Source organism: Lolium rigidum, chromosome 6 (assembly GCF_022539505.1).
Source record: "Lolium rigidum isolate FL_2022 chromosome 6, APGP_CSIRO_Lrig_0.1, whole genome shotgun sequence".
Taxonomy (NCBI): Eukaryota; Viridiplantae; Streptophyta; class Magnoliopsida; order Poales; family Poaceae; genus Lolium; species Lolium rigidum.
This window is the reverse complement of record NC_061513.1, coordinates 136,306,250-136,326,295: the sequence shown is the minus strand read 5'-3', so window position 1 is coordinate 136,326,295 and position 20,046 is coordinate 136,306,250. Positions and strand designations below refer to the sequence as shown.

Sequence of the window (20,046 nt, the reverse complement as noted above, 5' to 3'; positions counted from 1 at the left end):
CACATTCAGGGCTATCCTGGCCAGCCAGAACTCGAAGGACAGCCCCTGTCACCCCCTCCCCACACACACTCCAATGGCGCTGAAAGAAGTGTGCTGGGAAACCATCTGGCCCCGGCGCCTTCGTTGGGTACATCTCAAAAAGCGCCGTTTTCACCTCCTCACATGTGAATGGGGCGTCGAGTTTACTATTCATCGCCCTGTCCACCCTCCTCGGCACTGAAGATATGACCTCCTCCATGTTCGAGACACCCTCGGACGTGTAGAGGTTCTGGTAGAAACCATTCGCTTCTAGGCCCATGACAGCCTCATCTCTGGTAACAGAACCATCCGCCTTAGTTAACTCGAGGATCCGGTTCTTCTTCTTCCGTTGGCTAGCTCGGAGATGGAAAAAACGTGTATTCTTATCCCCCTCCGCGAGCCATTGGATACGAGAGCGCTGCCTCCACATTACTTCTTCACGGTGCAGTGCTTCAGCGAGTTTTTCAACGAGCCCGAGCTCAGCTGTAGAAGGTCCATCTCGGTTCTCCTGGGACCTCATTTCTGCTAACTCACGCTGTAACATCCGAATTTGATGACGCACACTGCCAAAAGACTCCCTGCCCCAAGATAACAAGCTGGAGGAGACGTTTTGTAATTTGTGCTTCAATTCCTCTACCGTACCACTCGGGCTGGATGCCTGCCACGAGTCCTTTAAAACCGGTGCGAACTGGTCGTGGGTTTCCCACATTACCTCGTACCTGAACAGCTTGGCCTGCGCACTCGATCTCTGTTGCCGCTGCGACATCCTCAACAGAATAGGGAGATGATCAGATGTTGCATAGCTTGCTAGGTGGTGGACCTCAGCTGACGGGAACCGCGCACACCACGCCGGTGACGCCAGGGCACGATCAAGCCGTACTCTACAGTAAGCTCCTCCAGCCACCTTCTTCTCAAAAGTCCACGGGACACCTCTGTAGCCCAAATCACACAGGCCACATACATCAACAGCGTCTCTGAAACCCGCTATCTGTCCCCAACTCCTCTCCGCCACTCCGTTATGCTCCTCACGTCGGAGAACTTCATTGAAGTCTCCAATGCACAACCATGGCAGATCGTTAGCCGATCGGATAAATTTGAGCATATCCCACGTTTTGTGGCGCTCCTGAACCTGTGCCTCACCATAGACCACCGTGAGACGCCAGGGATCCTTCCCCTCCTCCGTAACAACAAGATCAATGTGATACTGCGAGTAAGGTAAAACTTCCATCTTTATTAACTCATCATTCCAAAACACACCAATGCCGCCACTGCGACCACTACTACTAACAGCAAAACTTTTATTAAAACCTAAAGAACGGTGTAAATTCTCCACCCTTGACTTATGGAGCTGGGTCTCCACAACGCATAGGATAGAGGGAGCGTGGCGCTCCGCCAGGAGACGGAGATCTCGAACTGCTGCAGCCCCGCCTAGGCCACGGAAGTTTAAACTGAGGACACTCATTGCGACTGGCGGCCCTCCGATGCGGAGGCCGCCACTCCAGTCACGGACTTGTCCTTCTTTGCTGTCGCCAGCTTCTTTGTGCGTTTTGGCTCCCTAGCTGACGGTGGTGGAGGAGGAACCCCCTCAGGCGCTCCCTGGCCCACCGCCATCTCAGTATCCTTCTCTTCAAAATTCAGTTTCGTCTTTGCGCGCCCCTCCGGGCCACCATCTAACTCGGCATCCTTCCACCCCAGAAGTAAGGGTCCCTTGTCACTAGTGTCTACCACCCCCGCCTTGACGGGGCTCACCTCTGTCAGCCGGGCATCAGTAGAAGAGCGTTTACGGTTTTCAGGTTCTCCGCCTCGCCCTCGACCACCCTCCCGGCCACCCCTACCAGCGCGCCCCGCCCCACGACCTGGCGTGCCGTAGCTGTCATTCTGTCTTTCTCTTCCCATAGGACGCTTCGGGACATCTCCATGCAGCCTAGACCAGTTCCATGGCGACTCGGCCAAGAGCCATGTCCCATACTTGATTGCTTCCTGGGCATGTTCGCCCGTGCCACACTCGTCTTGCTCATGGCCCAGCAGCCCGCAAACTCCGCAGTAGCGCGGGATCTTCTCATAACGCACCCTCATGATCACTTTTGCTTCACCTCCAGGATCAAAAGAGACAAACGCCGTGAGCCTCTTCCTTACGTCGAGCCAAACGCGGACTCGCACGTAGTTCCCTCCTTCAAAACCAGCTCCATTCATGTCCACCATCAGCACCTCTCCCAACCTCTCCGCAAGCCCTGCTACCAGATGCCTCTTACGGTAGAGTTCTGGCACATCATGAATCTGTGCCCATGCCTGAATCCTGTTTAGTTCAACAGCCTTAGCACTACAACTCCCATCATACTTCTCGATGAGTAGTCCCTGCTCCCGAAACAGCCAAGGGCCCTGCTCCGTAATTTTCTTCCAATCTCCCAAGCAATTTGCCTGTACCAGGAATCTGTTTGCTTCCACATCGCGGAAAGAAACCTCTTGCGCAGGAGCCCAAGCGAATCTCATCGTCTTCTTCAGAGACGTCGCACTGAACGGCTTCGTGGTGAGCAGGCGCATCACCGCCATCCACTTTGTTTCCTCCTTCAGAGCTTCCACCTCGCTCTTCGGCACAAAAACTCCCCCAATGTCCTCACCCTTGAGGTTCATACTCTTCAGCAGTTCCTCCAGTGTTGGTTCCGTCCGGGACTGACCCGCCTTGCCGCTGGCTTCGCCCTTACCGTCCCCTGCCGCCGCCATACCCGAGCGATCGCAAACCCTAACCCACAGACAGAAAACTACCAAGGCCGGGAAGCCGAGCCAGTCGGCCCTTGGTCAGCCCGAGTAGTCTGCCCGCGAGAGGGAGAGGAAACGCTCAGATCGCGGGATCGATCGCCCCTGCCTCCGGTGATCGCCGATCGCCGGTGGGGTAATCGCCTAAAACCCTAGCCGCCGGGAGCTAGGTAGTCTACAAAGGCTTTAGGATCCCTTTGTTCTTCCTATGAAACTGAACTTAGGGCATCTCCAACGGGGCAGACCCAAATGCAAAAAATCGTCCGTTTGGGTCTTTCCGGACAAAACCTGCTCCCAACGGGGCAACCCAACTTAAAAACGGACAGATGCAGCGTCCGGTCTGACCCAAAACTGACGCAAATTTTAGAGACTTTTGGGGCGAGCCGGACGCACGCGGGCGTCCGTTGTATCCGTCCATGTCCGCGTCCGGCCCTATGTGACGAGACACAAAATGCAACCACATGGTCCCAGACTTCTCTCTCTCCTCTGTCTTCCTCTGTTTGCTTTTCCCCCATGAAAACCTTGAACGCTACTCGCCGGATTGGAGCTCACCTAGCCGAGCTCCGGCGCCACCCTCGCCTGGAGACCCCGCCGCCGCCGCCTCCTTTTTTCGATCATGCTCGGAAGTCGCCGAGCAGCGAACGAGCGCCGTCGGCCTCGACGCCGCCGGCCTCAACGCCGCCCGTGCCTCGGCTGCGCCCCGCGCCCTCGCGCCGCCCCGTGCCACCTCGTCGCGCGCGCGAGGCCGCCCCGCCCCCGCCGACCGGCGGCGGAGACGCGGGCTTCGCGGACGTGCCCGGCGGCGCGCCGGTGGGAGGAGGTCCTCCGTCGAGGCGTGGGTCTCTCCGCGCGGGGTGGAGCGGACCGGGCTGTCCGTGCGCGCCTCGACGCCGGCCGGGCGGGCACGGGCGGGCGCCGCCGGCCGCGCGAGGAACGGGCGGGGGCGTCGGCCACGGGCGGTGGCGGAGCCGGCCGTGCGCGCGGCCGGCCGGGCTGTCCGTGCGCGCCTCGACGCCGGCCGCGGGCGGGCACGGCAGGGGCGTCGGCCACGGGCGCCCTCCCGGCCTCTCCGCGGGCGTGGGTCTCTCCGGCGGGCGTGGGTCTCTCCGGCGGGCGGTAGCGGAGCCGGCCGCCGGCGGCTTCGGCCACGCGCGCCTCTCGGCCTCTCGTTGGAGCTCCGGCCACGGCAAGGGCTCCGGCCATGTTTGCAACTAGTACCAGTATTAGTATATTTGGGTCTTATGGGCGTTGGGGACTACTACTCCAAACCGGACTCCGCAGGACATTCGCGTGTCCGGCAGACGACCCAAACGGATAAAATGAACGTTCGTTTGGATCTTTGGGTTGGAGATGCCCTTAGCTGAGTTATCACTCCACGTGAGGTTACGTGCATTTGTGTCGGGCCTAAGACGGTTCCAGATCATCCAGGTTCGCCAAAAGGTTGGGCCAGGCCCTCAACCCCTAGCCCTATATTTGTCGAAGCCCCACAGCCCATTTCCATATGCGTTTCCCACATAGCATCTGACCTTCTCCGTCTACCTTGACTCGACTCACCGCGCACCGACCTCGACCCCCTCCTCGCTCTCAGCCATGGCCGGCGGCGACGGTGAGGCGGAAACCCTAAGTCCGACCAGTATCCTCCGTATCACACACCCTGTGATGCCGTTCCCCTCTCTCCTCTACAGGCGATCGCGCCCGCGCGCCGAAGCGGTACAAGTCCTCGGCGCCATCCAAGGCGGCGCTGGTCGACGAGACCGCCGAGATGAACTACGCCGACGACTTCGACGACGACGCCCGCGATGGTACCCCGCGCACGGCTCCTCCTCCTCAATCCACCGCGAATCGGCGCGGTTTCCGCGTCTTAGCTGATTGGGGATTTGGTGGTGGTGGAACTTTTTGATCCGTTTGCAGGGGATACCGAGGTGAAGAAGAGGGACTTTACCAAGCTGGAGCTGAAGCCGGACCACGTGAACCGGCCGCTCTGGGCGTGCGCGGACGGCCGCATCTTCCTCGAGACCTTCTCGCCTCTTTACAAGCAGGCGTACGATTTCCTCATCGCCATCGCCGAGCCTGTATGCAGGTCTACTTCAGTCACCCGCACATCCCAATCCAAACCAACCGCATGTTTGATTCGGACTAGCCACTGTTGTATCAAACGAGTGGAGCTTAGCCCGATTCTTACTACTTTTTCCCAGAAAGTTAGCGTGGAGTGGTACTGAACATCAGTGGATCTTCTAAGTTAAAATGCAATTGAAACCTGACCTAAAATGATGCTCATACTCCATAATTGATGGTTTGGTCACATGAACAATCTGTACCCGGGTTAATGCCTGGAATATATGCAATGTGCAAACCGCGTGGGATTTTTCACTGACAACTTAAATCTCACTTCGGCTGTGCAGGCCAGAATCTATGCATGAGTACAATCTAACGCCACACTCATTGTATGCCGCGGTCTCGGTTGGACTCGAGACGACCACTATCATTAGTGTCTTGAGCAAGCTCTCCAAGACTAAATTGCCTCGGGAAATAATCGATTTCATCCACGGGTCAACTGCCAATTATGGCAAAGTAAAGCTTGTTCTGAAGAAGAATCGGTATTTTGTGGAGTCCCCATTCCCTGAGGTTGTATCATTCTTCCTGTAACTAAAGAATTCTGATTACTCTGTCACTTGTTATTGATTCGAGCTATGTCACTTGTGTCCAGGTTTTGAAGACCCTTCTGAATGATGATGTAATTGCGAAAGCACGACAAGCTCCCGAGGTTAATCTTTTGCTATGTTCACTTGAATACAGTTTTCGTGGAACGCAACTAGTGTCAGATAGAAGAGAACTTTAAGTCATATGGAAGTGCTTATCCATACCATCAGTGTGCTATTATCTTGTCTGTACCATGAGTTATTGTGGAACGCAACCTTCTCTAATAATTATGTATTTCATGAGTTTCGTGAATGGCTACATTATTAGTTCGCACTGCTGGTACAGTCTTTGTACTCGCCATTTTGAACTGTCTCACATATATGGAAAATCCATAACTTATTACACACTATCTCTGTTACAATCGTCTGTACCAAAAGCTCATGACCTACCCGCCATCTTCTGCTTCTATCTTGTCTGTATCAACCATCATGTAACTGCTGTATGTGATAGTTGTTTGATATATCTCATTATCTGAATCTATTTCAATAACCTTTCAGGACTGCCTAGAAGCACCTTCATTCAGTGTTAGCAAAACACCTGGGGAAATAGCTAGTGGACATGAGGAATTGTTAGATGGAATGGACTTAGCTGCTGCAGCTGAAGAAAAAGAAACACATTCTTTCGAAATTATTCCCAACCATGTATTGTGTCGCTTCAAACAAAAGCTTTGGTAGAGCCTCAGTTATGGAGACTGGCGTTTAATATTTTGTGTCACCTTATGCAGGTTGAGAACGTCAAGCAGCGGTGCTTACCAAATGCACTGAACTTTCCCATGCTTGAGGAGTATGATTTTAGAAATGACACAGTAAGTACTTCTCATATGAAGAAGAACCATTTATGATATCTAGGAAGGTGGCTTGACCAGGGAAACCTGGGCTTGATCTTTGGTGCATCAGCGGGTTGAGATTTTTCAGTGCATTTAACCCGTGTTAAATAAGATAAAACCAGATTGAGCTAGCCAGTTTGATGTGAGCTGGTCATGTTGAACTGGTCTGAGCAAACTTGGCCTTGTGCTGTGCAAATTTTTAGAAGCAGCTTCTTGCCTTGGTAGTTTGCTGAGCTAATAGCAACCTCTGTTATACAAGAACTCAGACATGCCAACTGAACTATTTAGCTAGTCTTTTTGCTACATTAAATTACTGACTTCATGGGACTTGTTAACCAATGTGACGGTACTATCAGAGCTTCAGTGTAGTGCCCAGTATCATCTCAGAACATTGTAGTATGAATTTACCGTACAAATGTAAATTGATTCAGATATGCATGTATAAATCAAAATTGATAAGTATATAGGGACACATCTCATATTTTTAAATATTTTTAAAACATTCAGTCAAGTTCTTGACCCAAGAACCTCAATGGATTGATGTTCGGGCAGCAATTGCCAACTATTGCATGTTGCTTTATCCTCAACGTATACAGCTGAAAGTTAAACCATTAAATGATGACAAGTTATGATACATGGGAGCTCTTTGTGATAAGCACACTGAAGCCCAATCACCACAGAGTAGCACACATATCATGGGAAATAAACCTTATTCCTTATTTCATTCAGAATGATGATCTTTCGGTACATTAAGTGAGAACTGTCATAATGCATTAACTTGTTTGTTTAAATTCATGGAGACAAAAAACATTTTATGTGCCTTTCTGCTGAGCACAACAAACTATGTATAGACATTATTGTATGATATTACCTATTTAGGTTTGAGAATTGAGACGCGTGGTATTCTCAACCCATTTTACTTGTCACAGGAATAGGCACCCTACAATTCATCTTCATTGTTTCGCAGCTGCTTTCTAGCATGACGAACGATGAACCGTTTGCTACATGGTTTAGTATTGGGATTGACTTTTCATTTTATTATAGGTAAACCCAGATTTGGACATGGAATTAAAACCTCAAGCACGGCCAAGGCCATATCAAGAAAAGAGCCTCAGTAAGATGTTTGGGAATGGTAAGTTCAGGATGCAATATACATGTGAATACCTGCATGTTGAACTTGATAAAGGGCTACAGAAGTGTCATGGTGTGGCACCATAACAGATACATACAATGCTCATTAATAGTTTGCTTAGTGAACCAGTGATTTTCAGAATTTGAGCCAGAATCAGAATCTTATCTCTAGTACTTGGTGTGGTTAGACTGGATTATTATAAAGACAGTCTCATGGCAAAAGTTGAGTCAGTCCTATATGCAAGCCTGCTATTGTGGCTGATGAGATCAACCAGTAAGGAATAATTGGAGGTCCTCTCCTTTGTGCAAAGTTCTTAACTTATATTTAGGAGTTTGGATATGGTTCTTCAAATCAAGTATATTGATGCTTAGCAGATGACCCTTATGCTGATTTGCCTTCCAGATTTGTGAACAGATATATAATTTGCCTAATGTGTCACATAATCTGTTTAATATAGTAGACCTGTTCATGGGCAGCGCAGCCTGCGTTGGTCAATTCGATCTTTTTTTAATAATTCTTTTTGTTTTCTTAGAAGATGCATTTAAAGCATCAGAACTTATTGGAAACCTGTGTTTACTAAGGAAGGAAACTAGGAATGTTTGGGACACCTATGTTACTAAGTAGTAAGAAAGGAAATTAGGAATATTAGACAGTCTCCTTCTGGTTGTTAGCTAGAAAATTTGTTCCTTGGATTCATTCTTTAATTGTTAATATTCAGTTCACACTTATGGAACTCGGGATATCCGCAGAGAAAGTTCTTCTTCTCATTCACAGAATATTTTTTGCCGTTATTTTACAGGCAGAGCAAGGTCAGGCATTATCGTGCTACCTTGTGGTGCTGGAAAGTCGTTGGTTGGTGTATCTGCGGCATGTCGTATTAAGAAGAGCTGTCTATGTTTGGCCACAAATGCTGTCTCTGTTGATCAATGGGCATTCCAGTTCAAGCTCTGGTCAACTATAAGAGATGAACATATCAGCCGTTTTACGTCAGATAACAAGGAGAAATTTCGAGGGATGGCCAGTGTTGTTGTGACCACTTATAACATGGTGGCATTTGGGGGCAAACGATCGGAAGACTCAGAGAAGATTATCGAAGAAATCCGGAGCAGGGAGTGGGGTTTGCTCCTTATGGATGAGGTGGGATTTTCATTCTCTGATAATTTAGGCTTGCAAGTTTTATTTGCACATGAAAAATCCTAGATGCCTATTTTCTTTACTTATTTTTTTTCACAGGTTCATGTTGTCCCTGCGCATATGTTCAGAAAGGTCATCAGCATTACCAAGTCTCACTGCAAGCTTGGTCTTACTGGTCTGTTTTCATCATATATTCCTATACGATTTCGTTACACTTTTTGTATTATACATACTAAATAACTTCAAATTGATATAATTGCAGCTACACTTGTGAGAGAGGATGAACGCATTACGGATCTAAATTTTCTAATTGGACCAAAGCTGTATGAAGCAAATTGGTTAGATTTAGTGAAAGGTGGATTTATTGCAAATGTGCAATGTGCAGAAGTATGGTGTCCCATGACCAAAGAATTCTTTGCTGAGTATTTGAAAAAGGAAAATTCAAAAAAGAAACAGGTGAATCTATTTTGAGGTTTCTCATCTATCTGTGCAGAGTTTATATCCAACTTCCGAATCTTACTTTTTGAAATATGTACATGTTCAAACATCCATTGTTACTCTGGGTGCTACCTTATTTATTTTTATTCAAGATAATTCGATTTATGAACGTGTTGACTTTTTGTTTAGTTTTGTGTCTTAATTCCTGACAATATAGTATTCTTCTTTGTCCCTTCGGTGAAATTCGATACAATTGGAATTGTTCAGGGAAATATTCTTCTTAAAGTCATATTGAACTTGTAAATATTTTGTTTTATTGGCATGCTTTTCTTCTGTACTCCCTTTGTGGTCCTCAGATTGTTTCATTCATATTGACGACTGCATTATATTGGCTCTTATCTACCAGGTACTCTATGTGATGAATCCAAACAAATTCAGGGCTTGCGAGTTTCTAATTCGATTCCATGAGCAACAACGTGGGGATAAGATAATTGTATTTGCTGATAATTTATTTGCACTAACTGCATATGCAATGAAGCTCCGTAAACCAATGATTTATGGTGCTACAAGGTAACCTCTCATCTTATGTGACTTTACTTATGGGCCATAAGTTATACTTATGTTAGCTTTGCATCTTCAGCCATGCTGAGAGGACAAGAATTCTGTACCAATTTAAGAACAGCCCAGAAGTCAACACTGTTTTCCTCTCTAAGGTGGGCTTATTATTAATTTTGAGGTCCTACTTATTTATTTCAAAGCCACCAAAGTTGGCAATCTTAATGACATCTGTGCTGTTAATTGTTAGGTGGGTGATAACTCGATTGATATTCCAGAAGCAAATGTTATCATACAAATATCATCTCATGCTGGTTCCCGGCGTCAAGAAGCTCAACGGTTGGGACGTATTCTCAGGGCAAAGGTAATGTGGATTGAAGCTTGTGGTTGTTGCATAGACCAATTGGTTGCAATTTCTGTATTGCTTCTTTTGATATTCAAAATTTTGCGTGGATTTTTATGTTCCTGATACAGTGATAATACATATATAAAATGCCCAAATTGATTTGGTGTAAAGAACCTAGAATTTTTCTTAACACTGTTCCAGCTTTTGCTATTGAGGTGGTCATGTAAGGGATTTCAATAGTCTCTATGCTAGTTATGTCATTTTGAGTCACAAACACTTTTCAAGTCACAGATTTCCCTCTAATCAAGGGTTAGAAAATGATGTTTACCCATCAGATGGGTGGAAGTGATCTACAAATAGTTTGCGATATATTTTTTAGATCTTGAACTACAGTAGCATATTCAAATAAGCGTTTTCTATGGCATTGCCACTGAATCACTGTGACTGCAGGGTAAGCATCAAGATAGGATGGCAGGTGGGAAAGAAGAATACAATGCTTTTTTCTACTCGCTTGTATCAACTGACACACAGGTGTGTCTCACTAATTTTTACTGTGTCTGTTTTTCATTTGGCATTATCTCCCTTTCATCACTAATGCTTGCAGTGAGAATGTTGATTAACTTTAGCATGACTAACTTTTGCACTGATACAGGAAATGTACTACTCAACAAAAAGGCAACAATTCCTTATCGACCAAGGATACAGCTTCAAGGTTTAGTCTCAAGCATTTGTTTGTTGATATATGGGATTTTTTTTTGGCCCTTTGCATTTAGTGATGAAAAATTACATTTTATAGGTGATTACGAGCTTGCCGCCACCTGAAGAAGGACCTAACTTGAGTTTTCACTCGCTTGATGAACAGCTTGACCTGTTAGGCAAAGTGGGTGTTTTCTGTACCCGTTATTTGTCAGTTTCTTGTTGTTTGTTTCTGACATGGTTTCTGGCTGCAATTTCTGTCTGTGCTACTTCAAACAGGTGCTGAATGCAGGGGATGACATGATTGGTGTTGAGCACTTGGAAGAGGATTCTGATGGCAAGGCTCTGCTGAAGGCTCGGCGCTCTGCTGGACTAATGAGTCACTTTTCTGGAGCTGGTGGAATGGTCTACATGGAGTACAAGTGCTGTCTCGCTCCACTTCCATTTCGTTTCCGTCTCTATGCTGTGTTTTCATTGTGGTTTGCTTGCTGAATGCTTACCTGCGAGTTCTTTCTTTCATTCCAGTACTGGGAAGGGAAAAGGATCAAAGAAGAAGGACCCAGCCAAGAGGCATCAGCTGTTCAAGAAACGCTATACTTAAAGGTTCTGTTGTATGGCATCTGCTAAAGGCCAGGAACCTGTAGAGCGTGATTTGCTTTGCTGGGACATGGTGGTGCGTCTCCCTGTTAGCGCATCAGCCAGATTGCATGCTATTCACTCTATTAATTTTGCATGCTATTAACTTCTTACCGGGAAGTTACCTCCAGTTTCTTGTGGCGAGAAGCAATTTTGGTTATCTTTTTGCTGCTTATTCTGAATGTCTTCAGTTTGGCATGCCAATTTTGGCCATGCTTTCTGTATCCGTTCACATGCCATATAAGAGTATTGAAGCTTATGCGGAGGAGAATGAGGACATTTGTCTTGCATGGACATGTAAATATTGGTGCAACACCTGTATACGATATATATTGAGATTCCACATTGTGAAGCCTTGTACGGTGTGAATACATGGTTTCCTGCCATTTTCCAGCAGACGTCAGTTAAACAATATGCAATCTTCTCGGGAAATTACAAGGATCTGTTATTCTATGCATGTCTTAACCAATAATCTGAAATTGAGATTCCACATTGTGAAGCCTTGTACGGTGTGAATACATGGTTTCCTGCCATTTTCCAGCAGACGTCAGTTAAACAATATGCAATCTTCTCGGGAAATTACAAGGATCTGTTATTCTATGCATGTCTTAACCAATAATCTGAAATTGCCGGATGAAACTGTCTTTACAATACTCTTTGTTTTTATTTATTGTAAACTTTTTATGTATATAAAAACTTCATTACCTAGGTGGTAAAATTAGGTCGTCTTCTTAGTTGGCTTAGATAATCATGGCCACGTGGTCCGTATCTTGATGAATAAATGAGGATAAAACAAGTGGCGATCAGACTTGACTAAAATGCTGCAATCCATCTCAAGCATGGTACAGTAATATTAACCTTTGGAATCCTCTGTTATGAAAAGAAGTGTGAAAAAGTAATGAAGAGAAAGTACTAAACTGGTCCATGGCTACCTGTTAAGCTATGGATTGAATGAATATTAATTCACTTTGATGATTTTCTTTATAAGTTACGTATGGGCTTGTGGGCAAAGGACGAGGATCCACTATTTTGCAAGGCGAACTGAGAAAAAGGTCTACACATGGGACGAACCTTGGTAACCTATGATATCAAGGTTTACTCTCGATATTGATTAAGTTTTCGGTTCCATTCGAAGCCAATGTTGGATTTGAATTGTGAACAAAGGAGAGAGATTACGCAATGAAAGTCGATAGGAGGAGGATTGAGAGAGTGGGACAAAAGAACTAGGAGGACGTGGAGATAGTCGATTCGCCCCAGGGCGTGTACAAATGCAGTGATGTCACAGGAGTTGCCACTTCAGATTTTTTTTTAGTTGAAGGAGGAATAAACGAGAAATAATATGTATTTCATTAGTTAAGTAAAGATCTCTTAGAAAATAAGAGAAGGCTATGATATGTCTTGCTTTAGCAAATCATTATTTTTTTACTAAAAGTTAGTTAATTTATATTAATTGCACATGCCCTAAAATTAAATACGATCACAATGCATTCCAACTAACTTGGATTTTTTTTTCTTATTTGCAATCCTATTTGCAATAGAAAAATCTCTGTTTCTATTTATACTAGAACTTGATTTCTTTTTCTTAGTTGCAACCCTATTTACAATTAAAAACAATCTCAATTGCAACTTATAGTAGTAGCATACTAGCATGAATCACGATGCAATCCTATGGTCTAAAAATCGAATAAAACTAGCAAAACCAAAAGAATAAATCCCATGTCATCAAGGAAAAAAAACCCAATTTCCCCCCTCATATAAAACAAAATAAAACGGGATGCCAGAAAGAAAAATGAACCCAAATTTAAATCCCAAATGGCACCAACCAATCTGAGCCGCCCGTGCAGTTTGCATTACCCGGTCTCGCCCCATGCGTGCGAGGCTGTGAGCCCGTCCTCGATTTCTTCCGTGCTCCAGCGCCCCAAGCACGGCGCAAATCGCAACCTCATTTTTTTTTCCCTCTCCCCTTTCGCTCCTCGCCTCGCCTCGCCTTCCCAGCCGCGATCGAGGAAGCGAAACCAACATCCCCATACCAGGAACCGAGAGGGGATCGGCCTCCCCCCCATACAATACGCAGCCTCCGCCCTGAATCCGCCGCCGCCGCTTCTCTAGCTCCCGATGGATTTGGATCTGTGGATCTCCAAGGTCAAGGAGGGCCAGCACCTCGCCGAGCACGAGCTCCAGACCCTCTGCGAATACGTGAGCTTCCCCTGCCCTATTAGCCCCGCTAGGGTTTTTTGTTCGGTGACGCGTGTGTGCGCCATGGCGTTGCTGTGCTAGGGTTCTTAGTGGTGGCAGGTAGATGGGGGAAAATTAGTTGTTTTTGCTGCACGCTCTAAGATTGGAGTGAAGTCTGTGTGTATTCGTGGGTGCGATTGCATGTCAGCGTGTAACCGCGGTGTACTTCGCTTGACCATCCAGGTGAAGGAGATACTCATCGAGGAGTCCAACGTGCAGCCGGTGAACAGCCCGGTCACCGTGTGCGGCGACATCCACGGCCAGTTCCACGACCTCATGAAGCTCTTTGCCACTGGAGGACATGTGCCCGACACCAACTACATTTTCATGGTGTGGCTTTCTTCCCCACACCCCATTCTATTGTGACCTACTATGATCGATTGGTTAAGCCAATCTCATCTCTGGTGTTCCTGTGTTGCTGAAGTTTGAGCTGTGGTTGGTTGCCTCGCAGGGTGATTTCGTGGACCGCGGCTTCAACAGTCTGGAGGTCTTCACCATCCTTTTGCTACTCAAAGCAAGGTATTTTGGTCAGTTTTCTGTTCGTGGAGCGTCTTTTTTGTTCATTTCAAAGCTTTGAACTTTGTAGCACCGGCAGCTTATTCACTGTTTTGCGAGTATAAACTTTGTCATCGTATCACCGTATTGTAATAACACATAAGTAGCCGTCATATAAGTAGACATTCCTTGGATGGAATTAGGCTCTGGATAGATAATGCTTGACTGCTGCTTGATTATACGTCAAATCCTGTTGTCTCTTCGTAAGTGCTCTTTCCCCTTATCTTTGCTGGATAGTACCTTGAGCAACCCATGCGGCCGATTGGGTTATTATTTAGAAGATTCGAGATTTGTTAGGATCGTTGCTCACAGCGAATTGGATTCATTAAGGGGTATACATCTCCGGTTCATGAATCGAAGCTTAGGATTCACGAAACGGAGACGGGATTCGCTCATGTGTAGTGTTGAGTTTTGAATGTCATTTTTATGTAGCTGCAGTGTAGATAGCCAAAATGTTGCAAACTTGGAACAAATAGCACGGAAGATCCTAATGCATATCACAAATGGGAAAATAGATTGAAGGAGTGATGGTAGCTGTTGTTGGGCTTGACCCAAACGCAGCTCTGTGGTGCAACCTTCACACTGTACTGGAGATATGCAGCTTTTTCTACAGGCCTCTGTTGTAAGGCGCTGCCGCCTCTAAGTTTGCTTTCATCCTGGCCCCGTCCTGCTCATGCGAGCCTGCTGTGCACTCGTGCATCCGCACCACGCAGTGAGGGGAGCGATGCTTCCTCTACCATGTCCTCCCCAACATTGCTGTTCTCATGCAGATGGTCCTGACCGCCTGGGGAGATCTAGCCATTGTAATTTTTTTCATGGTGTTGGGTGCTGCATGCTGACTTCAGTTTTCGGTTCGTTTGAGATCGTGATTTGGCCTGCAAACTTTGACCAATCTGAGCGATTTCGAACCCTGATCTAGACCAATCGTTATTGACAGGAGTCTGAAGCTAATCCCATTGAACCTGTTAACTGATACTATCATACAAAGAACAGGAGTTGAGCTTAGTAAGGCTGGGATGATATGCACTGCGAACTCTAACTATGGCTTGGAGTTGCGACCGGCCTCTCTATACTAACATGATGCATGCTGTCTGAAATTTGAAGTTCAAACTCCTTCATGTTTCTTACTAACTGGAAGTGTGAAAATAAAATTGTCCCTCACCTTTTTTTTGTGATGAACTATGCCACTCTTGATTAGTGAAAAAAATGAACATACCCTGTCTCTGTTATTGTTGGTTAGTGTTGGTTGCTTTGTTCTAGTAAATTTCTCTTTGCCTTCTTTCCCTGTATCACCATTATGGCTAACTCTTGTTAATATATTTTTCTACTGATATTAGGTATCCTGCCCACATAACCCTTCTGCGCGGGAATCATGAAAGTAGGCAGCTGACACAGGTATGTGCTGGTATGGAGAACTATATATCCGCTATCCAGTTAATCATTTGGAATTTGAGATAGTTCTGCTGCAACTACTGCATGCACCACACATTTTCACATTAAATCTGTATGTTACATCCTGCATTGAAAAGCAGTACATGCTATTGATTCTGAATCTGGATAAAATTAGAACACCTTCGTTAAACTTAAATCAATCCAGGTACTAAACCAATGATTTTACCTAAGGTTTCATGTTCTTCATTTCAGCGAATGGGAAAATAGAAACATACACGGCACTTAAATCTTATTGTTCATAAATAGTGTTGTATGATAAGAAGCCTACATTTGCATGCTAATGGTTTCTTTAGCCAGTTGAGCAGCCTCTTTTTACCTTTTGTGTGTGGTTAGAATTAGGACTGTATAGAACTTCTGTATATAATTATGCTTGAATGTGTTAGTGTTGTGCTGTCCAACAATTAGGTCGATATGCCTGATTAAGTAACTTAAAATGAAGGCATACTAATATAATTTTACTACTCTGTAGGTATATGGTTTCTATGACGAGTGTCAGAGGAAGTATGGGAACGCCAATGCATGGCGGTATTGCACCGATGTTTTCGATTACCTTACTCTTTCAGCAATCATTAATGGCACGGTAAGTTCCTCCTAGTAGACAATTTATAGATTATGATTTCATACTTTGTGGTCAATCGTACTAAAATTATATGGTGAAAATTCAGGTCCTCTGTGTTCACGGTGGTCTTTCTCCTGATGTCCGTACTATTGACCAGGTTAGTTGGACTGCGTCTCTTCCTTAACTTGTTCTTATCATCATTCAGCAAAGATGTTACTTATGAAATTTTTATTCAGCACATTTTAGTGATCTGTTTCGTAGTGAATGTAGAATGTAGAAATATATTGCGCCTGGTTTATAGAATAATTAGTGGCTGATTCATATGGACGTATAGACATACTACACCTGATTTATACAACAATTTTATGGCCTGACTCCTGCTCAAGAGTTTCATGCTGTTAGCTGTGGATATATCTTTAATCGGTTAACACATAATCTAAATGTTCACCTTGGCGCTAGGGGGCAGTTCATCTGGGGTTTAGTGCTGGGAATTTCAGAAACTTTTTGACTCTCATCATACTGTCCTTTCAGTGATTTCGTTTTTACCTCCCATTTTTTCCAGTTGTATTTGTTATGCCTTCTTTCTTATGCCATTAGTATTGGACATTAGTTGGTCCATAGCATTTGCAGGGTTATGCTTGTAATGTGAAATATACCATACATGATTTGTGGTTGATTTGTTCCTATGTGTTTATTACTCCTGTTCTGATGTAAGATTTAAGAGGTGTGACCAGGCAATACAATGGAAGCAAATAATCTGTTGAAATATCATGTTGTCACCAGATACGGACAATTGACCGGAATTGTGAAATTCCCCACGAAGGTCCTTTCTGTGATCTGATGTGGAGTGACCCTGAAGAGATAGAGACATGGGCTGTTAGTCCGCGTGGAGCCGGTTGGCTTTTCGGATCACGAGTGACAACAGAGGTGTGCATGTAACCTTTTCATCCTGGATCACTTTTTCAGTGTCTCTTAACAAATGTCGTCGTTTTATCCTATGCAGTTCAACCATGTCAACAATCTTGATCTAGTTTGCCGGGCTCACCAGCTGGTCCAGGAAGGCTTGAAGTACATGTTTCAGGACAAGGGTCTTGTTACTGTGAGTTTCTGTTCACACATACACTATCAGTCCAGATAACCATAGCATCTTTCTCTAGCAAGTTATATTTTTAATCAATAAAGCTATCTTATAGATGCTCATGTGCCTTGTCCATTTATTTTTGCAGGTGTGGTCTGCACCTAATTATTGCTACAGATGTGGCAATGTTGCTTCTATACTAAGCTTCAGTGACAACATGGTATGTTAGTGCATCTCTTGTGAGAGCATGGTACTATATTATGCTTCTATCATTTCAACTCAATGTTAGATGTATTAATTATTGTACATCATTATAGTGCTCAGACAGCGTTCATTATCTTGTTGGTTGATGAATTGATTCTGCAACCCATTAACGGAACTCAGTACTAGGGAACCATCGTTGTGGGTCAATACTTCTAAGTTAGTTTTGTGTTTATCAAAGCTCCTAGTATCTTATTGCGCAGGTGAAGAATCAAAAAACCTCATGAGCCCAACTGGGATGTGAGTTCTGTAATATACTAAATGTCATTACATACCGGTATCACTTTGGTCATTCCTTCAAACAAGGAACAAAATTAAGTGGCCAACTAACGGGAAGAAAACTTCACTTGGAACTGATAAAGAAACAAAAAAGATTCACTCTAGTTGCCTAACCAAGTTTGTCAACCTTTTGACTCCATTAGTAGCGACTCAGCATGTGGCAGTTGCGCAATTGTATTTCTTGCCTGAGGTGGGCATAAGAAGTTATGATTAAATTAACTGCTTGGTCATTAAAAAAATCAAACTGGAGAATTATCTTCACCACTTCACCTATATTTGCGTTAGTTGCACCACATAGGTTACGCGTCTTGTTTTACAGTTAGAGTAGCTGATTGTGATGTTATCGTTTCGTCTGCTCAATTCTCAGGAAAGAGAGGTTAAGTTCTTCACGGAGACGGAGGAGAACAACCAGATGCGAGGACCAAGGACCGCCGTCCCATATTTCCTCTGACTTCAGCTGTACAATATTAGAAGTCACTGTTTTAATTCCGTGTAAGAGTTAAAGATGAAAAGATCAGGTGTTTATTGTTGTAGGTGGTTTCAGATCATAGTCCAATCTGATGTCGTTTTTATTTCTCTGTTGCTTTAACCACATGTACAATAGATCATTTGGGAGCATCATTGCTCCTGTATTCCTTCCATGATGACACTGTCAAGTTTTGTTTCTTATATTATTTGTGATTGTGATGCGTGTGCTATCTACTGTATTTGCTATCCTAAACGATAGAATCCTTTTGCAGCAAACACGTTTGGCTCTGATATATATGCGCCTTGACAGTTTGTTTCCCGATTTTGTGCCAAGATTCTTGCTGTGGAAAGCATGTCTTTGTAGAGGTATACAAAGCTATAGGTATATGTTTACTTGCCCTGAAAAATAAGATGAGGTATATGTTGTGTGGGACAATGATGGGCCACTCTTTACTTTCCCTGGAAAATTAAACAGGTATATGTTCTGTTGAAAGACCATGCTTATTCGCGAGTAAAAATCCATGAAAGGTCACTGGACTTGACAATACTTGCAATGGTAATGGTACATTGCGATATGCTATTTACGGTCCTGGTATACGATTTCCGTGACGCTGTCAAGTTTTGTTTCTTATTATTTATGATGTTCGTGCTATGTACTGTATTTGTTACTCTGAACGATAGATGCATTTTTGCAACAGAATACACGTTTGGCACTGTTATGCAAGTGTCTTCAGAACTCGGTACGCAAATATGAACTATTCCTTGCTAAGATTCTTGTTGTGTAGCCCGTGTCTTTGTGGAGGTGTACGCAAGTATGGGTATACGTCTACTTTGCCCCGAGAAAAGGAGCGGGTATATGTTCTGTCTTACTACATCAAGGGATGGACCACTCTTTACTTTCCTCGAAAAACAGAACGGGTATATGTTCCGTGGAATGACCACCAATCCACCGTAGAGGTTTTTTTTTTTTGAGGTAAATCCACCGTAGAGGTTTATTTTGCCTTACGGACTGAAGTTGTTATGAGCTGTTTTCTTGAAAGGAAAATTTGCTAGAGGACATAATTATTTTCTGACATTTGCCAAAACAAATCATCTGATTATGTCTTTACCAGGTACCGTTACAATTTTGTGACACATTTATCAAAAAAAAAAATTTGTACTTTTGGCTGGGATGACCCTGCTATGACTGATTTTGAAGAAAAAGTGTAAATTTTTCTGTTTTTAGACAAGTGGTGTGTTTTGTCAAATGTGCCGATTGTAATGGTACCTGAAAAGGATATAATTGGATGGTGTGTTTTAGCAAATGATGTAAAGGAACAGTGACCTGTAGCAAATTTTGACTTTGTTAGAGCAAATGATGTAAAGGAACGGTGTCCTATGGATAGGGGACACTCCGGGCACGTCGGACATAGCGAGAAACGAGGCGAGAAGTAGCGGGACCGACACGTCAGCAACTCACGAACAAATGCTCAACCGTCGCCTACCTAGCGACGGTGCAGTTGCCGGAAAGGGGGAACCGCTGATTATAACCGCGTCGATCGACGAGCGAACTGCCGGAATGGAGTGTGAACTCCGCGGAAGAGCAACCGTTAGCTCTCTTCGATATCTGCGCCGTCATTAATCGACGCTCAATAAGACCCCTACGTATGCGCTTTCCGATCTACAACCGGTCGGCGCCATTCATCTCTCCTCTCATCTCTCACCATGAGCAACCTCTCTTTGCCATCGGACACCGACAACGAGGGGAAGCCGCCGGGATGGCGCCATTGGTGGGACATAGTTGCAACACGTAGCAGCTCTAGTTCCCCGCCGACGGATAGCTAGGAGGAGGATTGGGAGGCCAACAAGGAGGAGGAGAAAGAGGCTGAGGAGGCGGCGGCGGCAAAGAAGGAGGCAAGGGCCCGGGCGAAGGCGGAGGCGAAGG

The 20,046-nt window shown here is 45.0% G+C and overlaps 2 protein-coding genes across 2 annotated transcripts; both read left to right on the top strand.

Moving 5' to 3' along the window:
• The first annotated feature begins 4,329 nt into the window (after positions 1–4,329).
• On the top strand, positions 4,330–11,316 carry LOC124660627 (general transcription and DNA repair factor IIH helicase subunit XPB1-like). Its single transcript, XM_047198459.1, has 19 exons — positions 4,330–4,378; positions 4,458–4,574; positions 4,684–4,852; positions 5,175–5,397; positions 5,480–5,536; positions 5,970–6,113; positions 6,197–6,277; positions 7,343–7,430; positions 8,230–8,567; positions 8,664–8,739; positions 8,827–9,020; positions 9,409–9,572; positions 9,643–9,715; positions 9,808–9,921; positions 10,354–10,434; positions 10,556–10,615; positions 10,700–10,783; positions 10,879–11,021; positions 11,125–11,316. Exons 1-19 carry the CDS (start codon positions 4,363–4,365, stop codon positions 11,198–11,200), a joined length of 2,298 nt encoding a protein of 765 aa, XP_047054415.1. The 5' UTR covers positions 4,330–4,362; the 3' UTR covers positions 11,201–11,316.
• A 2,007-nt stretch (positions 11,317–13,323) lies between these two features.
• On the top strand, positions 13,324–18,352 carry LOC124665302 (phytochrome-associated serine/threonine-protein phosphatase 3). Its single transcript, XM_047202719.1, has 10 exons — positions 13,324–13,431; positions 13,654–13,800; positions 13,922–13,989; positions 15,363–15,420; positions 15,947–16,057; positions 16,143–16,193; positions 16,820–16,963; positions 17,040–17,135; positions 17,263–17,334; positions 18,022–18,352. The coding sequence occupies exons 1-10, from the start codon at positions 13,351–13,353 to the stop codon at positions 18,103–18,105; spliced, it is 912 nt and encodes a 303-aa protein (XP_047058675.1). The 5' UTR covers positions 13,324–13,350; the 3' UTR covers positions 18,106–18,352.
• The last annotated feature ends 1,694 nt before the right edge of the window (positions 18,353–20,046 follow it).